Raw genomic sequence first — 21,388 nt, 5'->3', positions numbered from 1 at the left:
CCATTGGAGCTATAGAGGAGGTACCAAAAGACCTGAGGGGCAACGGGTTTTATTCCCGCTACTTCCTAATCCCCAAGGCAAAGGGAGGTCTAAGACCAATCCTAGACCTGCGAGGACTCAACAAGTTTGTGATAAAGTTGAAGTTCCGCATGGTATCCCTGGGGACCATCATCCCGTCCTTGGATCCCGGAGACCGGTATGCCGCCCTAGATATGAAGGACGCCTATTTCCACATCGCAATTTACCCACCACAAAGACAGTACTTCCATTTTGTGGTCAACCATCAACATTTTCAATTCACGGTCCTTCCATTCAGCCTTTCTACGGCCCCGCGAGTATTCACAAAATGCATGATGGTAGTTGCCGCCTCCCTTCGCTGTCGTCGGGGGCATGTCTGCCCGTATCTCAATGACTGGCTCATTCGAGGGGCCTCCAAGTCACAGGTGAGAAGTCACCTCTGCATCATCAAAGATCTCTTCAGGAGACTAGGCCTGATGATCAACACCGAGAAGTCGAATCTGGTACCGACGCAGAGAAAAGACTTCATCAGGGCGAATCTGGACTCCAGTCTTGCCAGAGCTTGCCTGCCGCAGCCTCGTTTCCAGGCGATGGCAACAATTGTTCAAGGCCTCCAAACCTTCCCGACAGTGTTGATTCTCACTTGTCTCAGTCTCCTAGGCCACATGGCCGCGTGCACCTTCGTGACCAAACACAGCAGACTGCACCTGCATCCACTTCAAACTTGGCTCGCGTCAGTGTACCAACCGGGCCGAGACAGCCTAGACACGATAATCACGGTTCCCTCGAACATTTTAGCATCCCTGACCTGGTGGCTGAACCCCACCCTGGTCTGTGCGGGAATGCCATTCCACCTGCCGCAACCTTCGATGGCCCTAACCACGGATGCGTCATCTCTGGGTTGAGGTGCCCACCTAGAGGGTCTCCATACCCAAGGCTTTTGGCTGGTTCAAGAGCTGCAGACGGTTTGCCTAGCGTGCCAGGTGTTTTGTCATCAACTCCAAGGTCATTGTGCATCAGTGTTTACGGACAGCACAACAGTTATGTTTTATATAAACAAGCAGGGCGGAGCTCGCTTCTCCCCTCTTTGTCAGGAAGCTATTCAGCTCTGAGAGTTTTGCATAGCCCTCAATCAACCTGGTAGCATCCTTTCTCCCAGGACTTCAGAACATCCTGGCAGATCGCCTCAGCAGATCCTTCCTAACCCACGAGTGGTCGATTCATCCGGACATCATCCATTCTGTTTTCTGAAAGGGGGGTTTCCCCACATAGACCTCTTCGCCTCTCGCGAGAATCGGAAATGCCACGTGTTCTGCTCCTTCCAGGGTCGCTCTTGGGCTCCCTCTCAGGTGCATTCCTGATACCGTGGACGAACCATCTGCTCTATGCCTTTCCACAGTTCCCGCTGGTCCAGAGGGCCCTGCTCAAGCTCCACAGAGACAGAGCCCGCCTGATCATAATCATCCCAGCATGGCCGAGGCAGCACTGGTACACCACGTTGTTCGACCTGTCGGTGACCGACCCAATTCCCCTACCACTTTGGCCGGATCTCATAACTCAGGACTACGGCAGACTTCACCATCCAGACCTACAGTCTCTTCACCTCACAGCGTGGTTGCTGCGTGGTTAAGCCAGTCCGAGTTACGCTGCTCTGCCTCGGTGCAACAGGTACTCTTAGGCAGTAGGAAGCCTTCCACTAGGTTGACATACCTGGCCAAGTGGAAGCGTTTTTCCTGCTGGTGCGCTCAATATAACACTGTCCCCATGCAGATACCAGTCCCTATGGTCCTGGACTACCTCTGGTCCTTGAAACAACACGGCCTAGCAGTTTCATCCATAAAAGTGCATCTGGCGGCCATCTCCGCCTTCCACCCAGGGGAGAAGGGACGCTCAGTCTTCTCTCATCCTATGGTTTCAAGGTTCCTCAAGGGCTTGGAACGTTTGTACCCACAGGTTCGACGTCCTGCCCCGACCTGGGACCTCAATCTCATTCTAGCCAAGCTTATGGGTGCTCCCTTCGAACCGCTAGCCACCTGCTCACTGCTGTACCTCTCCTGGAAGACAGCCTTCCTCGTAGCCATTACATCGGCAAGGCGAGTGTCCGAGTTTTGGGCCCTCACAGCGGACCCCCATACAGTGTTTCATAAGGACAAGGTACAGCTGCGACCACACCCCGCCTTCCTCCCTAAGGTGGTGTCGGCCTTTCATGTCAATCAAGACATCTTCCTTCCAGTCATCTTCCCAAAGCCCCACTCGTCACGTCGGGAACAGCAGCTGCACTCCTCAGATGTCTGTAGGCTCTCACCTTTTATATCGAAAGAACAAAGCCATTTTAAAGGACGCCCCAGCTCTTTGTAGCAGTGGCAGATCGAATGAAGAGCCTGCCGGTCTCCTTGCAGCGAATTTCATATTGGGTGACATCCTGTATCTGTGCCTGCTATGACTTGGCCCACATTCCAACTAGCCACCTCACTGCCCACTCTCCTTGGGCGCAAACTTCATCTGCCCATATACCCATCCAGGAGATATGTCATGCAGCTACCTGGTCATCAGTTCACACCTTTGCGTCACATTACGCATTGGTGCAACAGTCCAGGGATGTCGCGGCATTTGGCTCAGCAGTCTTACATTCGGCGACATCCCACTCCGACCCTACCGCCTCGGTAAGGCTTGGGAGTCACCTAATTGGAATCGATATGAGCAAGCACTCGAAGAAGAAAAGACGGTTACTCACCTTTGTAACTGTTGTTCTTCAAGATGTGTTGCTCATATCCATTCCAAATCCGCCCTCCTTCCCCGCTGTCGGAGTGGCCGGCAAGAAGGAACTGAGGGGCCGTTGGGTCGGCAAGGGTATATAACCAGTGCCATAACGGCGCCACTCCAGGGGCGACCCAGCCGACCCACCGAGTGTTGGTAGGGTAAAAATCTTCCGACGAACGTGCACGCGGTGCACGCACACCTAATTGGAATGAATATGAGCAACACATCTCAAAGAACAACAGTTACAAAGGTGAGTAACTGTCTTTTAATCGCGCTGTTAATAATAGAATACCATTTATTTAAATATTTTATTATTGAATATTTCTACATTTTCAAATATATTAATGTCAATTTACAACACAGAATACAAAATGTACAGTGCTGACTTCATATTTATTTTTATTACAAATATTTGCATAGTAAAAAACAAAAGAAATAGTATTTTTCAGTTCACCTAATACAAGTACTATAGAGCAATCTCTTTATCATGAAAGTTGAACTTACAAATGTAGAATTATGTACAGCAAATAACTGCATTCAAAAATAAAACAAACAATGTAAAACTTTAGAGCCTACAAGTCCACTCAGTTCTACTTCAGCCAATGGCTCAGACAAAAAAGTTTGGTTACAATTTGCAGAAGATAATGCTGCCCATTTCTTATTTACAATATCACCTGAAAGTGAGAACAGGCATTCACATGGCACTGTTGTAGCTGGCATTGCAAGATATTTATGTGCCAAATGTTCTAAAGATTCATATGTCCCTTCATGCTTCAACCATCATTCCAGAGGACGTGACCATGCCAATGACAGGTTCTGCTCGATAACAATCCAAAGCAGAGCAGACCAACACATGTTCATTTTCATCATCTGAGTCAGATGCCTCCAGCAGAAGGTTGATTTTCTTTTTTGGTCGTTTGGATTCTGTAGTTTCTGCATCTGAGTGTTGGTTTCTCAAGACTTCTGAAAGCATGCTCCATACCTCATCCCTCTCAGATTTTGGAAGGCACTTAGGATTCTTAAATTTTGGGTCAACTGCTGTAGCTATTTTTAGAAATCTCACATTAGTATGTTCTTTGCATTTTGTCAAATCTGCTGTGAAAGTGTTCTTAAAATGAACACGTGCTGGGTCATCATCTGAGACTGCTATAACAGGAAATATATGGCAGAATGCAGGTAAAACAGAACAGGAGACATAAAATTAATTTTTTGAGTTAATCGCGTGAGTTAACTGCAATTAATCGACAGCCCTAAATTAAACCAGTTTTCATAGATTTATTTTTCAAATAGATTTATTTTACTAGCATATATGGCTCAATTATGTTGACTTCATTGAGACTATTCATGTGAGTAGCAGCTGTTCAATGTGAACCACACCGTGTTACAGATCAAAGTTCCAATCTTGCTCCCATTGAAATCCAAACTACAACTGACTTCTTTGTGAGAAGGATCATGCCCATGTCTGTGATACAAGCAAGTTAGTCTGGTCACCATTTAGTTCGTCCAGCTGTGCCTAATATACTAATTGCAGTATTATTATTATTTCTGCTAGGCACTGGAATGAGCAAATGCTGGATGAAGCTTGCAGACTGGTTCTTAAAGAAGTTTCTCTGCCAGGCTCAGCCCCAGGTGGGAAAGTGGAATATAGAAGGACTTTGACTGTCAGTTTCCTCTTCAAATTCTACCTGGAAGTGCTTCAGTCATTGAACAGAATGGTAAATCCATGTCCTGGGTTTATTTTCGTGCAGTCTAGTGAAAGGTCTTGTACTCTGTATTTATTTTTCCAGTTTGTACTGTGTGCTGACCATAATTTCTGTGTTCAAAAAGAATTTTAAAAATACATAACAACATATCAGTGCCACTATTAAAAGAGCTCTCACTCTAAAAAGAATAAAAAAAACGAGAGAGAGAGAGAGATCATCTTATTTGGTCTACCTCTTCTCAAAAGGACAAATAGCTGGGATAAATAAATGGCTTTGCAATGTGCATAAATGTCACAAACTATCTATGCTATGATTTTTTGGTTTGGAGAGAAGATTTGTAGAAAAATCTGTTCAGATGTCATTGTGTGGTTCTAATTTTGATTTTTCTTTCTGAAGGATTCCTGTATTAAATCTGTAAAAGCAGCAAAGAATCCTATGGCACCTTATAGACTAACAGACGTTTTGGAGCATGAGCTTTCGTGGGTGAATACCCACTTCGTCGGATGCATGTAGTGGAAATTTCCAGGGGCAGGTGTATATATGCAAAACCTCGTTATCTCTAGCTTGCTTCTTGCTTGCATATATACACATACCTGCCCCTGGAAATTTCCACTACATGCATCCGACGAAGGGATTATTCACCCACGAAAGCTCATGCTCCAAAACGTCTGTTAGTCTATAAGGTGCCATAGGATTCTTTGCTGCTTTTACAGATCCAGACTAACACGGCTACCCCTCTGATACTTGTATTAAATCTGTTCAGTTTCCAAAGAAAAGAATGTTTTCTCTAATTGCCAGCCTTGCAAATTTAGCTTGGGCTCTGAGTCAAGCTGTTTTTTTCCTTTCTTACCTATCACCACCAGCAACAAAGGTTCTATGTCAGTTTTGTTCATACCTCAAAACAAAGTTAACCTCTTCTTACTACAGTTCCTTTCATTGGTCTCCTGAAACAGATATGGTGGTATGTCCAAATGCCTTTTTTTTTTGTATTTTTTAAATAAATATTTTATGAATGCTCAACAGTCTTCACTTCATTTTCAGCTACTTTTTTGGGCTCTTCTAAATAGGGGGAGACTTGAGAGGTTTATGTTCAATAATTGTGGTTGCTAATTCTTTTAATAGAAATGTGTGTGTTGTGAAAACGTAACTATTGTTATTAAAACACTTCTCTTTCAGGACCCCCATCTGTATCCTGACATATCAGAGAAATATGGGAATGTGCTACAAGATTTCCAACCCCAAATGCCCCAGAGCGAACAAATATACCAGGTCAGTGAGGCTCTTTTAATGCGGCCCTTCAGTTTAAAAGACACTTAAAAAATAAGATGCAAGAAGAGCCCAAGCAGTGAAGGCCAGATACAGATTTTGCAAAGACTGAGGATGCTGAACATCTGTGGTTTTGATTTAAGCTCATTAATCATTGTGGCATCAGTTATTTTAACTTAACCCTACTTTAGTATATGCTCAGTCCTTACAGGAACCTAAGCGATTGGAACAGAGTCTGGACATGAGATGAAGTACAGTAGAACCTCGGATTTATAAACACCTCGGGAATGGAGGTTGTATGTAACTCTGAAATGTTCGTAACTCTGAACAAAACATTATGGTTGTTTCTTTCATATGTTTTCAACTGAATATTGACTTAATACAGTTTTGAAACTTTACTATTCAGAAGAAAAATGCTGCTCTCCCTTTATTTTTTTACTAGTTTACATTTAAACAGTTACTGTGCTGTATTTGCTTTTTTTTTTTTTTTTTTTTTTTAAATCTCTGATGCTGCCTGATTGCGTACTTCTTCTTCAAGTGATTGCTCATATCCATTCCAGTTAGGTGTGCGCGCACCGCGTGCACGTTCGTCGGAAGACTTTTACCCTAGCAACCCCCAGTGGGTCAGCTGGGTCGCCCCCTGGAGTGGTGCCGCTGACCTGACGGCTCCTCTGTTCCTTCTTACCGCCCGTGTCGGTCGTTGGAACAGTGGAGCGTGGCTCAGCTGTCCTCCACTCCCCTAGCTACTCCTTGTTCTTCGCTATCTTGTTGTATATAGTTGGTTTTATCTATAGTTATAGTTAGTTAGTGTATATAGTTCAGCGGGGTTTGGGCATTAGCCCTTCCCCACACCTGATGCCGGGGCCCATGCCCGGTTCACCAGGGTTTAAACCATGCTCGGCCTGTCATAAGCCGATGCCCACAAGCAATCCCCACGACTCGTGTCTAAAGTGCCTTGGGGAATCGCACGTTACAGATAAGTGCCGTATTTGCAAGGCATTTAAACCGAGGACAAAGAAAGAAAGAGACTTTCGCTTAAAGAATCTCCTCATGGAGGCAGCTTTGAACCCTCCATCCTCGGCACCAAGCGCTGAGCAATCTGCTAGCAGCGCTCCTCTGGCACCAGACGGTCCCGGCACCGCCAAGCCACTGCGGCACTGGGCATCTCCGGCGCAGGGACCTGCTCAGCACCGATCTCTCTCCCTGAAGCAGAAGAGGTCGAAGCCCTCCACTACCTCTGTGTCCTTGACACCACAGTTGCAGCCTCGTTCGGACCGCCCGTCACCTACACCTGCCGTCGCACCGACTGCTGCGGTACCGTCGACTCCGGTCCTGCGAGGGCTGTTGAGTCTGGTCCCTGAGAGCTTCCCGCCGAGGCCTGTGGTTGAGCTTACAGTCCCCTTTACACCGGAGACATTCTCCACAGCCAGGGACCTTATAGCCATGACGGAGTCTGTCCTGCCTCAACCCCTGGCACCGCCGGTGCGGGTACTACACTCCAGAGGCAAACCGGCTATATTGAAACCTCCTTCCGTCAGCACGGCAGACCGGCGTCAATCACGATCCAGGTCCCGGCGCCGTTCACGATCTCATGGACGGTCACGGTCCCGACACCGCTCGCAGTCCCGGCACAGCTCACCTATCTGGTACCAGTCGTACTCACGGCACAGATCAACGTCTCAGCCTCTGACCCGGTACTCTCAGTACCACTCCAGCTCCTGGCACCTCTCCTGGCATCGCAACTCTCGCTGCCGTTCCCGTCACCGACGTTCAAGATCCAAGTCGACCTCCCGGCACCACGCCGGTTGCAGGTCCCAGTCTCGCTCTCGGCACCGGTATGACCCCAGTGCCGAGGAGATCACCGACGGTGAGACAGAGGGACACTTACCACAGTCTCTCAGCTCCTCCCTGGCCGTCCCGGAACCCGTCCGTGTCTTCCCAGGCAGACAGTGCGTATGCCCAGGACAGAGACGCTGATGTGCCTGCTGCATTATTCCACGAGCCCCAGGCTCAGGATCACGGACCTCAACAGTGGGCTTTCTGGACATCTTGGGCATATCATCAGGCCCAAGGTGCGCATCCAGGCCCATCGTGCTCTGCCACGTCAGAGCACCGTGTGCCAGAGGCCACCATTAGCCGCCCTCCTCCTTCTGTTTTGGAGGAAGTGTTGACCCAGGCACAGGACTCCCACATCCCGAGGGAGACAGAGGCTGTCCACCCAGAGGAGCCCTCGACTAACCCGCCCCTTGCAGTGCACTCTGCTTGTCCCGGGTATCTCCTCATCCTCCTCCCCTGACGAGGCAGTAGCCGGAACGTCGTCGGTAGGCCCCCCACCGATCGACCTAAGGACCCACCAGGACCTCATCAGGTGTGTTGCACAGAATATGAACTTGCAAGTCGAGGAGGTCCCGAAGGTGGAGGACCCAGTGGTGGACATCTTAACATCAGATGCCCCCACCAGAGTGGCCCTCCCCTTTATACGGACAATCCAGGCCAATGCCAACACAATCTGGCAGTCTCCGGCCTCTGTTCCACCTGCTGCCCGGGGAGTGGAACATAAATATATGGTGCCCTCCAAGGGCTACGAATATTTATATGTCCATCCCCCTCCCTGCTCCCTTGTTGTCCAGTCGGTTAACGAGAGAGAACGCCATGGCCAGCAGGCCCCAGCCCCGAAATCAAAAGACGCGAGGCACATAGACTTACTGGGGCGCAAAGTCTATTCCGCAAGGGCGCTCCAACTCTGCATGGCTAATCAACAAGCCCTCCTTAGCCGCTATGATTACAATACCTGGGCGGCGGCAGACAAATTCAAGGAGTTGATCCTGCAGGACTCCCATTAGGAATTTGTGGCCATCCTGGATGAGGGAAAAATGGTGGCTAGAACTTCCCTCCAGGCTTCCCTGGATGCGGCGGACTCTGCAGCCAGGACCCTAGCCTCCGGGGTGACTATGAGGCGTATATCTTGGCTGCAAGTCTCAGGCCTTCCCCCGGAGCTCCAACATACAATCCAGGACCTCCCCTTTGAAGAGCAAGGCCTATTTTCAGATAAGGCTGACCCTAGGCTGCAAAGCCTAAAAGACAACGGGGTCATTATGCGCTCGCTGGGCATGCATATGCCAGTGACTCAGTGCAGGCCGTTCTGCCCCCAGCCACACCGCTCTTACCCTCAGCCCAGACAGAGACAGGACTTTGCTAGAAGGTGGGGTAGAACCGGTCGCCGGAGGCAATCAAGGGGGCCAGAACCAAGGTCCCTCCAAACCTTCCACAGGGCCAAAACCCTCCTTTTGAAGGTGCGCCCGAGGGCGTCATACCAGTATCATCAAACGATCCGTTCCCTCCTTTCTCCAACTGCCTCTCCTTTTTCCTCCCTGCGTGGTCCCGGCTAACGTCAGATTGCTGGGTCTTACGCACGCTGAAATTTGGGTACCACCTCCAATTTATTTCACGCCCCCCCTTCCACCCCCATTCCTCGTCCCTCTTCAGGGACCCCTCTCACGAGCAACTCCTCCTCCAGGAGGTGCAAACGCTCCTCACCAAAGGAGCCATAAAGGAGGTACCGGAACACGAATGGGGCAAGGGGTTTTACTCCCACTACTTCCTAATCCCCAAGGCAAAAGGGGGTCTCAGACCTATCCTGGACCTGCGGGAACTCAACAGATACATGGTAAAGTTGAAGTTCCGTATGGTATCCCCGGGGACCATCATTCCATCCCTGGATCCTGGAGACTGGTATGCCACCCTTGACATGAAAGATGCGTATTTTCACATAGCCATCTACCCACCTCACAGGAGGTTCCTCCGGTTCGTAGTCAACCGCCAACATTTTCAGTTCGCGGTCCTGCTGTTCGGCCTCTCTACAGCTCCAAGAGTATTTACGAAATGCATGGCTGTAGTCGCCGCCCACCTCCGCCGTCGTCGGGTACATGTTTTTCCGTATCTAGACGACTGGCTCATCCAAGGAACCTCCGAGGCACAAGTGACCCATCACGTCGGCATTGTCAAGGACCTTTTCCTACATCTAGGCCTAATGATCAATGCAGAAAAATCCACTCTGACTCCCACTCAGAGGATAGACTTCATTGGCGCCACCCTGGACTCCAACCTTGCCAGGGCCTGCTTACCGCTGCCCCGGTTGCAGGCAATGGTGGCCATCATCCAAAGTCTGCAAGCTGCTCCGTTGACTTCAGTTCGCACTTGCCTCGGTCTCCTGGGTCACATGGCGGCCTGTACGTCTGTGACGAAATACGCCAGACTGCGCCTCCGCCCCCTCCAATCGTGACTCAACTCAGTGTACCGACCAGGCAGGGATGCCATAGGCATGATCGTCACCATTCCCCCGAGCATCCTAGGCTCCTTCAAATGGTGGCTGACCCCATCCCTGGTGTGTGCAGGGCTGCCGTTCCATCCACCCCAGCCCTCTGCGTCCCTGACGATGTACGCATCATCTCTTGGCTGGGGTGCTCACCTCGGGCATCTACGCACTCAAGGCCTTTGGTCATCTCAGGAACTGGCCTTGCACATCAATGTCTGGGAGCTGAGAGCAGTCCGCCTTGCTTGCCAGGCGTTCCAACAGCACTTGCAGGGCCGTTGTGTGTCGATATTCACCGACAACATGACAGCCATGTACTATATAAACAAACAGGGCAGCACAAGGTCCTCGACCCTTTGCCAGGAGGCCTTACGACTCTGGGACTTTTGTATAGCCCACTCTATAGACCTCATAGCGTTCCTTTTTCGGAACACTCTGGCGGATCGCCTCAGCAGATCCTTCCTTTCCCACAAGTGGTTGCTTCGCCCGGATGTTACTCTTCCAGTCTTCCGGAAGCGGGGATTTCCCCGTGTAGATCTCTTCGCGTCCCGCGAGAACAGGAAATGCTAGATGTTCTGTTCCTTTCAAGGCCTGTCACAGGGTTCGATAGTGGACGCTTTCCTCATACTGTGGACAACGCACCTGCTATACGCCTTTCCACCGTTCCCGCTCGTCCACAAGGTCCTACTGAAAGTACGCAGAGACAGAGCCCGCTTGATCATGATCTCTCCAGAGTGGCTCAGGCAGCACTGGTACACCATGTTGCTAGACCTGTCAAAGCTGACCCTATCCCACTACCTCTGCACCTGGACCTGATAACTCAGGACCACGGCAAGCTGCATCACCCAGACCTGCAGTCCCTCCATCTCACGGCATGGCTCCTGAGTGGTTGACCCAGTCTGAGTTGCTTTGCTCTGCCCCAGTGCAACAAGTTCTCCTGGGAAGCAGAAAACCTTCTACTAGAGCAACGTATCTGGCCAAGTGGAAGCGTTTCACATGCTGGTGTGCAGAGCACAACTTTCTTCCCGCCGAGGCCCCCATCCCTACCATCTTGGACTACCTCTGGTCCCTTAAACAACAGGGCCTAGCGATATCATCTTTGAGGGTGCACTTGGCGGCCGTCTCTACCTGCCACCCAGGGGAGAATGGCCACTCCGTGTTTTCTCATCCTATGGTATCTTGATTCCTCAAGAGCTTGGAGCGCCTTTACCCCCAGGTATGCCACCCCGCCCCAACCTGGGACCTCAACCTGGTTCTTACCAGACTTATGTTGGCCCCATTCGAGCCATTAGCAACTTGCTCCCTTCTCTACCTGTCCTTGAAAACCGCTTTCCTTGTAGCCATCACATCGGCGAGACGGGTTTCTGAACTCCGGGCTCTCGTGGCGGACCCTCCATATACTGTCTTCCACAAGGACAAGGTGCAGTTGCATCCACACCCGGCCTTTCTCCCCAAAGTGGTATCAGCTTTCCATATTAACCAGGAGATCTTCCTTCCAATCTTCTTCCCAAAACCGCATTCATCGCGCAGGGAGCAACAGCTGCACTCCTTAGACGTCCGTAGAGCGCTCGCTTTTTTTATCAAGCGGACAAAGCCCTTCCACAGAACCCCCCAACTCTTCGTCGTGGTGGCAGAGCACATGAAGGGCCTTCCCGTTTCCTCACAAAGGATTTAATCCTGGGTGACATCGTGCATCTGCACCTGTTACGACTTGGCTCACGTTCCGTCGAGCCACCTCACAGCACACTTTACCAGGGCTCAAGCCTCATCTGCTGCTTTCCTGGCTCATGTGCCTATCCATGAGATATGTCGCGCAGCTACCTGGTCCTCAGTGCATACCTTCGCTTCTCACTATGCCCTGGTTCAGCAGTCCAGGGATGACACAGCCTTTGGCTCCGCAGTATTACAGTCTGCGACATCTCACTCCGACCTGACCGCCTAGGTAAGGCTTGGGAATCACCTAACTGGAATGGATGTGAGCAATCACTCAAAGAAGAAAAGATGGTTACTCACCTCTGTAACTGTTGTTCTTCAAGATGTGTTGCTCATATCCATTCCAAACCCGCCCTCCTTCCCCACTGTCGGAGTTCCGGCAAGAAGGAACTGACGAGCAGGCGGGTCAGCAGGGGTATATATCTGCCGCCATGGCGGCGCCACTCCAGGGGGCGACCCAGCCGACCCACCGGGGGTTGCTAGGGTAAAAATCTTCTGACGAACGTGCACGCGGCGCACGCACACCTAAATGGAATGGATATGAGCAACACATCTCGAAGAACAACAGTTACAGAGGTGAGGAACCGTCTTTTATGGTTCCAAATGTGGTGTGTGGATGACTGGTCAGTTTGTAACTCTGGTGTTCATAACTCTGAGGTTCTACTATATGTGATTGAACAGATTATCATGTGTTCAAGTAAAATTTAGCAGCAGAGGGGAGCAGAGAGCTATTCTTCATGTCCTTGTGCAGACAAAATGTTCCTGTTCTGCAAGAATTTTTGAGATTTCAAAATCTTTCCCATCCCAAATCGGGACAAAAAGTCTAAATCTCAAAAATGTTCATGAACCAAAAATCCAAAAACAATTTGTATCAAAGCAATCAAAATGTTTCATGGTGATAATTTCAAAATGTTTCATTTAAATTTTGACTTTTTTACATTTGTGTTTCCTATCAATTAACTTAAATTATAAAAAGTCATTTCAAACTGCAAAATCAAACTTTTCATTTAGAAAATGACAAAAGAGGACATTTTAACAATTCTGAAGCTTTTTTTTTCCCTCAAAGTTTTTTTGAAACAGGAAATTTGCAAAGTTCTGGTTTTGACTAATTCGCATTTGCTGATTTAAAAAGTTTAGTCCAAAAATTCATGCCCAGCTCTAGTGATGGTCATCTGGAAACAGCAGCATTATTCCTGGGGCTACACCCTATGTGACAGTGGGAATGGGAGCCAATGGAAAACTGAAAACATTTCTGTTATATTAATATAAGATTGTATCTTAAAATTAGAGTTCCAGTTAGAGTTAAATCAAATAAATCACAGAGGGGAAGAGAAATTAAGCAGCAAAGGTAATTGATGGAAAGAAATATTGTAATTTGAAATGAGCTAGGGCATCTATGAGGCAAAAAGATATAGGAAGGCTGTTCCAGGGCACAGTAGCTACAGGGGAGAAGGCTCTTGTACCAGTGGTGACATAGGGACAGAAAGAAGTCAGTATTAATCTGAAAATCTGAGGTAGCAGGGGGGAAAAAAGAGGTAGGAGGAGGATGCAAAGTGCTTGAAGAATCTGTTACTCTATCATAATGTGCTATTGTCAATAGCTCTTAAACAAAATTATATTTGTGTGAAATAGGGTGACCAGACAGCAAATGTGAAAAATCGGGACGGGGTGAGGGGTAATAGGAGCCTATATAAGAAAAAGACCCAAAAATCGGGACTGTCCCTATAAAATCAGGACATCTGGTCACCCTGATGTGAAATTACACAGAGAAGAGCCATATTCTCTGCTGATATAACTCTGACTTCATTGCAGTAAACACATGGTTCTTACTAGTATAAAGTGAGAGGAGAATCAGGCATAGTAAATTGTATACTACTTTAAAGTCAGTTTTCTAGCAAAAACAAAGAATGACTGGTTTTTTTCTCATTGTTAAAACATGAGCAGAGTCAGGAACAAGAAAATCTGGAGGCTTACACAACTGCAGAAAAAACACCTCATTGTAACAATAACATATCACAAAGGATGAAACCATTCCTTTTAATATAGAACCAAATCTAGGTCAGAATCAGTGTTTCATTAGTATTTTCATTATCACAACATGTTTGAACAGGGAGAAACTTAAGTAATTGTTTATCTTCATACATCACTGACTTTCACATGGCTTATAAAATTGAACATTGTAGACAAAACTTGTCATCCCCATTTCACAAGAGGAATAGCTTTCCATTTCAGTAAATTTTCCAGTAAGCACAGAGCTCCACTCGCTGTCACATGTAGCTATTTACAGATTTAGAAGGTTTTTCAGTAGGTTCAAGAAGTTCATTTGTAGTGAATGATGAGTAATTAGAAACTTGCAACAGGATATTAATATATTGTGGTAAATGGGCTGATTAGCTGCTCCTAAGATGGACTTCTGACTGCACAGCATGTAGTAACATAGAATTGCATACTGGATGGATCAGTGTGGCCCATGTAGTCCAGTATCCTGACAGTGACCTGTGCCAGAAGCTTCAGATGATAGTGCAAGAAACCCTGCAGCAGGCAGTTACAGGAGAACCCCCCACAGGGGAAACACTATCTCCAGTAATTAGAGATTAACATTGTGACGGGTTAGATCACAGAACCCCCCTTGGGAGCTGCTAACTGATGTGCCAAGACTACTTCTATCCCTGTTTTCCCTGCCAGCTCAGGACTTCAGCACTCTCTCTTGCTGAGCCAGACACTCTTGTCTACTTCAACAAAGACCCAGAGTCTGAATTACCTGCCCCAAAGCTGCAGGTTTACGTGAAAGCAGATAACAGAAGTGTGCTTGTCTTTAGCACCCAGGTGCCCAACTTCCAATGGGGTCTAAACCCAAATAAATCCGTTTTACCCTGCATAAAGCTTATGCTGGATAAACTCATAAATTGTTCGCCCTCTATAACACTGATAGAGAGATATGCACAGCTGTTTGCTCCCCCAGGTATTAATACATACTCTGAGTTAATTAATAAGTAAAAAGTGATTTTATTAAATACAGAAAGTAGGATTTAAGTGGTTCCAAGTAGTAACAGACAGAACAAAGTAAGTTACCAAGCAAAATAAAATACAATGCACAAATCTATGTCTAATCAAACTAAATAGAGATAGGATCCTCACCAGTTCCAGAATGCTTCCTTTTACAGGCTAATCTCCTTTTAGCCTGGGTCCAGCAATCACTCACACCCCCTGTAGTTACTGTCCTTTGTTCCAGTTTCCTTTAAGTATCCTGGGGGGTGGGAGTGGAGAGGCTCCTTCTTTAGTTCTTTAGCCAGCTGAAGACGAAATGGAGGGGTCTCCCAGGGGTTTAAACAGACTTTCTCTTGTGGTTGGAGACCCCCTCCTCACCCTGTTTAGAATCCAGTCACAAAATGGAGATTTTGAATCACATGGGCAAGTCACATGCCCATGCATGACTCAGGACTTGCAGGTAGCAGTCATTACCCACATGCTACCTTGAATGTCCTCAGGTAGACTTCTTATGTGGATTGGAGTCTTCCAAGCTCTTTTGTCTGTTAAATGCTTCTTGACTGAGCACATGCGTTTCCCAAGAAGTGACCAAATGTTCTAACTAAGGCTACTTAGAAATCAAGCAATTATACAGCCAATGTTCATAACTTTGAACACATAAATGGTGCCTGTATACAGCTAGGATGAACATAACCAGTAGATCATAACCTTTACATAGATATGTTACATGGCATATGTAACAAAACTCTATTCCAGTTATATCATACATACATTTATAAGCACCTCCACCCCATAAAGTCTTATGGGGTACACTGTCACAAGCATATGCCCTCGAGCATGAGAGTTTAAATCCCCTCTGAAACTGCTTGTTTGTTGGCATTTTTAGATCCTTGCTATAACTCTGGATAATCTTACCTATATAAATGACAAATCCTTTTTTGGTCCCACTAAGCTCTTGTGAGAGTAGAACAACAACCTTTAGAAAGTGATCGCAAAATGGTACAGCTGCCATATCACATCCCCCATTCATTAGAATTAGATTCACAAACAACTTCATGTCCCTTCAGGAACTAAAGATGTCCAACAGGCAGAAAATATAGCACACACTGACAAGCAAAAATGTACCACAGCACTGAAAGGAAATAGAACCTCTTTTTTAGTGGCATGTTAAAGTATGTGGAGAAGAGTGGCTGATGGTTCAGAGAACCATCATTTGAGCTCCTGCTCTGCCTGGGTTTATGTGCTAATAAAAATGAGATTACATTTCCTTTCAATGCAGTGATAGCACCTGATCTATTTGTGCTTGTGTTAATCTCACTCCATTTTCTGTTTGCAGTCTTTGATTCCTCAGTGAACCTGGAGCTGTCTTTGAAGTGGCAAACCCATTATAATTAATTTGTATTAAAGTATCTCCTAGAGGCCACTGTCAAGATCGGGACCCCATTATGCTAGATGTTGTACAAACATAGGCAAGTTGAACTGATTTACCTTAATGTAGACTGAGTTAGTTAAGTCAGTGTGAACTCTTTTTGTGGATACTCTAAAATCAGTTTTAGAGCATCATATATCAGTGTATTTAAGGTAATCAACTTCCAGCTAATTTGTTATAAGGGACACTTAAACTGATTTTCAGATTCTGCTCACAAGTGGGGTGCACCAGTTTAACTTGCTTGAAAACTGATTTAGTGAAATCATTACAATTTGTGTGTGTAGACAAGGCTGTAGTAGTCAGTCCCTGCCCTGAAGAGTTTACAATCTACATAAACAAAGGGTGATTAGGGGAACAAGTGCAATGACTTATCCATGGTCAGCCCAACAGGGCAGTGACAGAATTCAATTCTCCTGAGTCCCAGTCCTGTGCTGCCAGCCACCAGGCTGCACTGCTTTTCATACACCAGATATTCCTGTCTTGGATTCCTTTTTAAGGTGTCAGAGACCACCAGCAGCCTGTCAACAGACAGTGACTAAGTAATACAAGTTGGCGTATTTTATTATTCAGATTATTCAGCATTGTGTTGCATGAGTGATTTCTAAGCAAGCCAGTGTACTGCTGTCAGTACTTATCTTCTGCAAATCTGTAGTCTATGCCTTTGTAATATGAGCAATATAATCTTTTAACAGCAGGTAAATAAATGCAAGTACTGTGCTTATTCAGATAAGACTATTGTAATGTTCTCTTAGAGCACAGCTGAGCTGGCTTGGGAAGTCCAACCATCAGGAAGTTCATGGTAGGAAACATCTAATTAAAACTGTCATTTCTCAACGTATTTCTAGTAGCAGACAGTTGATTAAAAAGAAAATAGAGAGGGAGCTACTGGAGGGAGGAGAGGTTAATCAAACTGCCTGTGCATTGGAGACTGTAGGGGGAAAGAGGATTTGAAAATATGAATAAATAGCCAGTTCTCAGCATAGGGAAAGGTTAGTAGTGAGAAGTCAGTGGGATTAGTAGTTCCGGATGTTTATTAATGGACCGGTAAAGTGGGGCAGAGGGCGGCAATGAGTACATGACAATATTTGCTGATGGCAAAAAATTATTTCTCAAGGAGGACCTAGAAAAATAAAATTAATAGGCAATGCAGTCACATATTAAATTCCTCACAGGCAGCTATGAGGGAATGCACATTGGAAGGAACATTTAAACTGCTTGTCCATACTGAGCTGTGCTGAATTAATTGGAAGCTTTCAGGGGGAAAATCCAGGAGTCACTATGAATAGCTCACTGCACTGTATTGCCAAAAAGGTGAAATACACAACAGAAGCCACTTGAGAATAATTCAGAAAATTATTACAGCACCACTGTATCTATCAATAAGACAACACATCATCCTCTTGAACACTGCATTCTGTTTTGGCTACTTTGTGTCATAAAGGACATAGCAAATATAGAAAAATTCAGGAGAAAATAGAAACAAAATGGGTAGACTTCTGGAAACGATTGCATAGGAGGGATTAAAGTGACCTCTGGGGACCAGCAGTTTAGTAAATGCTCCAGCCTAATCTGTATATTATATTATGCCAGAAGTAGGTACTGTTAAACTGAGATTTTCAGACTCTAATAGAAAGACACCCTGGCTTGTCTTTCTTGGGCTAGAGATTGTTTTTTTTTTAACTAAGCAGGAAGTAAACCCAGAGCAGCTTCCCAAGGATCCAGTAGGACGTCCCATCATGCACCAGGCTGGTATAAAACACGCCACTGGTGAAGCTCTTTACTGTGATGACATTCGTGCTGTGGATGAAGAGCTCTTTCTGGCTGTGGTAACCAGTTCCAGAGCCCATGCAAAGATTGTGTAAGTGCATAAATGCCTGAAAGAAAAGTATAACCATGAAGGCAATGGTTGAGATTTTCAGAGCAGTGAGGGCGTTTAGATGCACAACTTTCCCTAGATTGCTTTGAAAATCTCAGCCACTCTGCTTTGTAACAGAGGATAGACACTCAGAACATTCTGATGAGGGAATACTAATCTGAATACCAGCTCAGCATCTTTGTAAGGCCTGAGCTGCTCACAAAAAATGCTCTGGTATAACTAAAGCCTGGTCTGCACTTGGGGGTGGGGGGGAACTAATTCACGTAGCTGAAGTTGACATACTTAGATCGACTTACCGTGGTGTCTTCACCCCGGTAAATCGACTCCTGCTGCTCCCTCGTCGATTCTGCCTCCGCCTCTCACTGAGCTCGAGTACAGAAGTCGACGGGAGGGCGCTCGGGGGTCGATTTATCGCATCTAGAACTAGACATGATAAATCGACCCTGGCTGGATTGATCACTGCCCGCCGATCCAGCCGGTAGTGAAGACATACCCTAAGATTGCACTGATTTAGTTAAACCAATGCAGTTTGGACACACATATCAGTTTAAACCTGGTTTTCAGCAGTTTAATTTGTGTGTTAACAGGTGCAAACTAAATTGTTGTAAAACATGTTTAAAATCAATATAGAGTTTAACTAAAATCACTAATGTATCTGCTGTGTGTAAATGAGTCCTAAATATTTGTAGTTATCATCAAGTAACCTGGTTGCATTATTGATTCTATCACTGTGTGCCACAGATCTTTTCTCCTACTAATGCAGAAGAGATTGACACGCCCAGCCTTCTTTTGTGTTTCAGAACTACACCAGTAAATCCCTGACCTAACACTATTGTCCTAATTTATAATTCCATCAGAGAACTTTATGCTAATTACATGATTTCTTTAGCATTGTCATTAGACAGGAGATGGTACCTAAATTTGCAGGGTTAACAAAACTTTTGGTATTTAGATAATACCAGTACAAATCTTGGCCTGAAATCCCTTGGTTTGATTTGTATACTATCCAGGCAAAATAGATATGTAGAGTCAAACAAATGAGAGAGCATCTGAGCTCTTCCCACAAACTACAACACATGTATTTGTTTTTAACATTCAGTCGTTATAATACAAGATTCTCTCTTGCTTTGGGAGAAAGGCATACCTTGTAGAGGATGGGACCAAACAGAGTTCTTTCTGTCTCTACCAAAAGAGCTGGAGTGCACTGCAAGGGGCTGGGTGTTTCATAGGTGATATTCCTCTATGGAGCAAATGGGCCACTGCCATCCTCTCCAACACAATTCTGCTTAATGGGGGAAAGGGACAGTGACTTTCTTATTACAAAGCAGTCTTTTCTGGAAGGGAAACAGCTCACCAACAACGTTCCCTTCCCTCTACCCAATCTTGTTATCTCTAAGGAGGATAAAGACAGTGACCAGTAGCTTCCACAAAGAGCTGTGTGAGAGCAGAGTCTTGTGGCACAGGCTACCTATATATATATTGTATCATCTTATTTCACATGCAACAATGTGTGGCGCTAACTACTTTATACTTTCCCCCTAGATCGATTAATACATCAGAGGCCCTCAAAGCACCAGGAGTGTTTGATATTATAACAGCTCAGGACGTCCCAGCCACAAACGAGTTCTACTATTACAGTGATCCAGAGATTATATTTGCAAAAGATAAGGTATAAAGTGTCTGTCGGTAGCTATGATTTTTCTTTGGTGATATCTCTTTGATTCTTGATTTATAATTAAACTAAACAGGAACAATATTGACTCTTGAACATTTGTAGAATGTGTATGTTGGGAATTACACCTCTATCTCGATATAACGGTGTCCTCAGGAGCCAAAATATCTTACCGCATTATAGGTGAAGCCGCGTTATCTCGAACTTGCTTTGATCTGCCAGAGTGCGCAGCCCTGCCCTACAGAGTGCTGCTTTACCGGGTTATATCCAAATTCATGTTATATCAGGTCACGTTATATCGGGGTAGAAGTGTATTTTGGCTGCTCTATGGGGCAACTTCTTAGTTATTTTTCCATTTCTTTTCTAAGTATCAAAATAACTGAACTCTGTGACATACCTCTTTAAATCAGATGAATCAGACTAGTCAGGATATAGGGTAGTCTTTTCTAAAGCACCTGACGGTATGTCTACACTGCAGTTTGGGAGTGAGGGGCTGAGCGCAGCATATGTAGACATACCCAAGCTAGATTTAATCTATTAGTGTGAGCATCAGTAGCAGTGAAGCCATGGCAACATGGGCTTCAGTGTGAGCTGGGCTGCACAAGCCCACACTAGATATTTACTTGGGCAGCTAGCCCACACTTAAGTCTGTGCTACTGTGTCTTCACTGCTATTGGTTCATGAGCTAAGTAGATTGAAGTCAGTTCAGATATGTCTACACGTGCTACACTCACACCTGAAATCACAGTGCAGACCTGAAGACTTCCTCTGCTGAACCTTATCCCCTGAACCTACCGAACCGAACTGAACTCCACCATATGAGGGTCATCCTAACCTCATTACTCAGCCCACTTATTTATACCTATGATTGCCTGTAATTCCTGCATGAGTGATGTACCCTCACTGCTTGCTGACTGTACCTTGATTCATCCACCTTAAACCCCCCCATCGGGGATACTGCAGACTGTATGTGTTATGCGCTATCCAATATCAAAATACTAACATCCCCCTGTACTCTGTATGGTACCCCCGATGACTAATAACTGAATTTTCAACACTCTGTATCATCTATTTTTAAACATTTCTTAATACAATTTTAAATCTTCTGGGTCACATAGGCTCCCAAGTCTCATTTTTAGAAGTGACTCAGGCACTTGGGAACCTGTGTTTCATGGGAAGTCCATAGGACTGAGGAACCTAAGTCACTTAGGGACTTTTGAAAATGCTGTGCTTGATTCCCAAGTAACATTGATACTTCAACTAGTGTATTGGTTTAGGGGAAGGTTTATAGCAAATAAAAAAGGTTAAACCAAAACAAAAATTAGAAGGGGAAATGTGAACACTATTTATTTGAGTCCAGAATTTCAGTAAGCACACCTGGGGATCATTTGAATACAGGAAGTATATCCACTGTACTTTGCAGGTAATTTGCGTGGGTCAGATTGTCTGTGGTGTGGTTGCGGATTCAGATGTTCATGCCAAACAAGCAGCTGCAAAAGTGAAGATAGAGTATGAAGATCTGGAGCCGGTGATCCTGACTGTTGAGGTAATAATTAGCCTCATCCTTCTTGCTTTTTCACTGACTTATCTTGGGCAGGGAAAGCAGCTGTTTACTCTTCACTTGCTATTTACTTTTTTTTCATAACAAGTG

General features: G+C 45.9%; 1 protein-coding gene across 2 annotated transcripts in view; it reads left to right on the top strand.

Moving 5' to 3' along the window:
* The window catches only part of AOX1 (aldehyde oxidase 1), a 198,677-nt gene that overhangs the window by 24,324 nt on the left and 152,965 nt on the right, over positions 1-21,388 (top strand). For both annotated transcript variants that reach the window (XM_050916607.1, XM_050916608.1), the window contains 5 exons: positions 4,331-4,493; positions 5,658-5,750; positions 17,878-18,047; positions 19,608-19,734; positions 21,161-21,283. In XM_050916607.1, coding sequence (XP_050772564.1) covers positions 4,331-4,493; positions 5,658-5,750; positions 17,878-18,047; positions 19,608-19,734; positions 21,161-21,283 — 676 coding nt within the window. The remainder of the gene's footprint in view (positions 1-4,330; positions 4,494-5,657; positions 5,751-17,877; positions 18,048-19,607; positions 19,735-21,160; positions 21,284-21,388) is intronic.

This window comes from Gopherus flavomarginatus, chromosome 10, assembly GCF_025201925.1.
Source record: "Gopherus flavomarginatus isolate rGopFla2 chromosome 10, rGopFla2.mat.asm, whole genome shotgun sequence".
NCBI lineage: Eukaryota > Metazoa > Chordata > Testudines > Testudinidae > Gopherus > Gopherus flavomarginatus.
The sequence above is the reverse complement of the archived record's forward strand: the minus strand, read 5'-3'. Positions and strand labels throughout refer to the sequence as shown.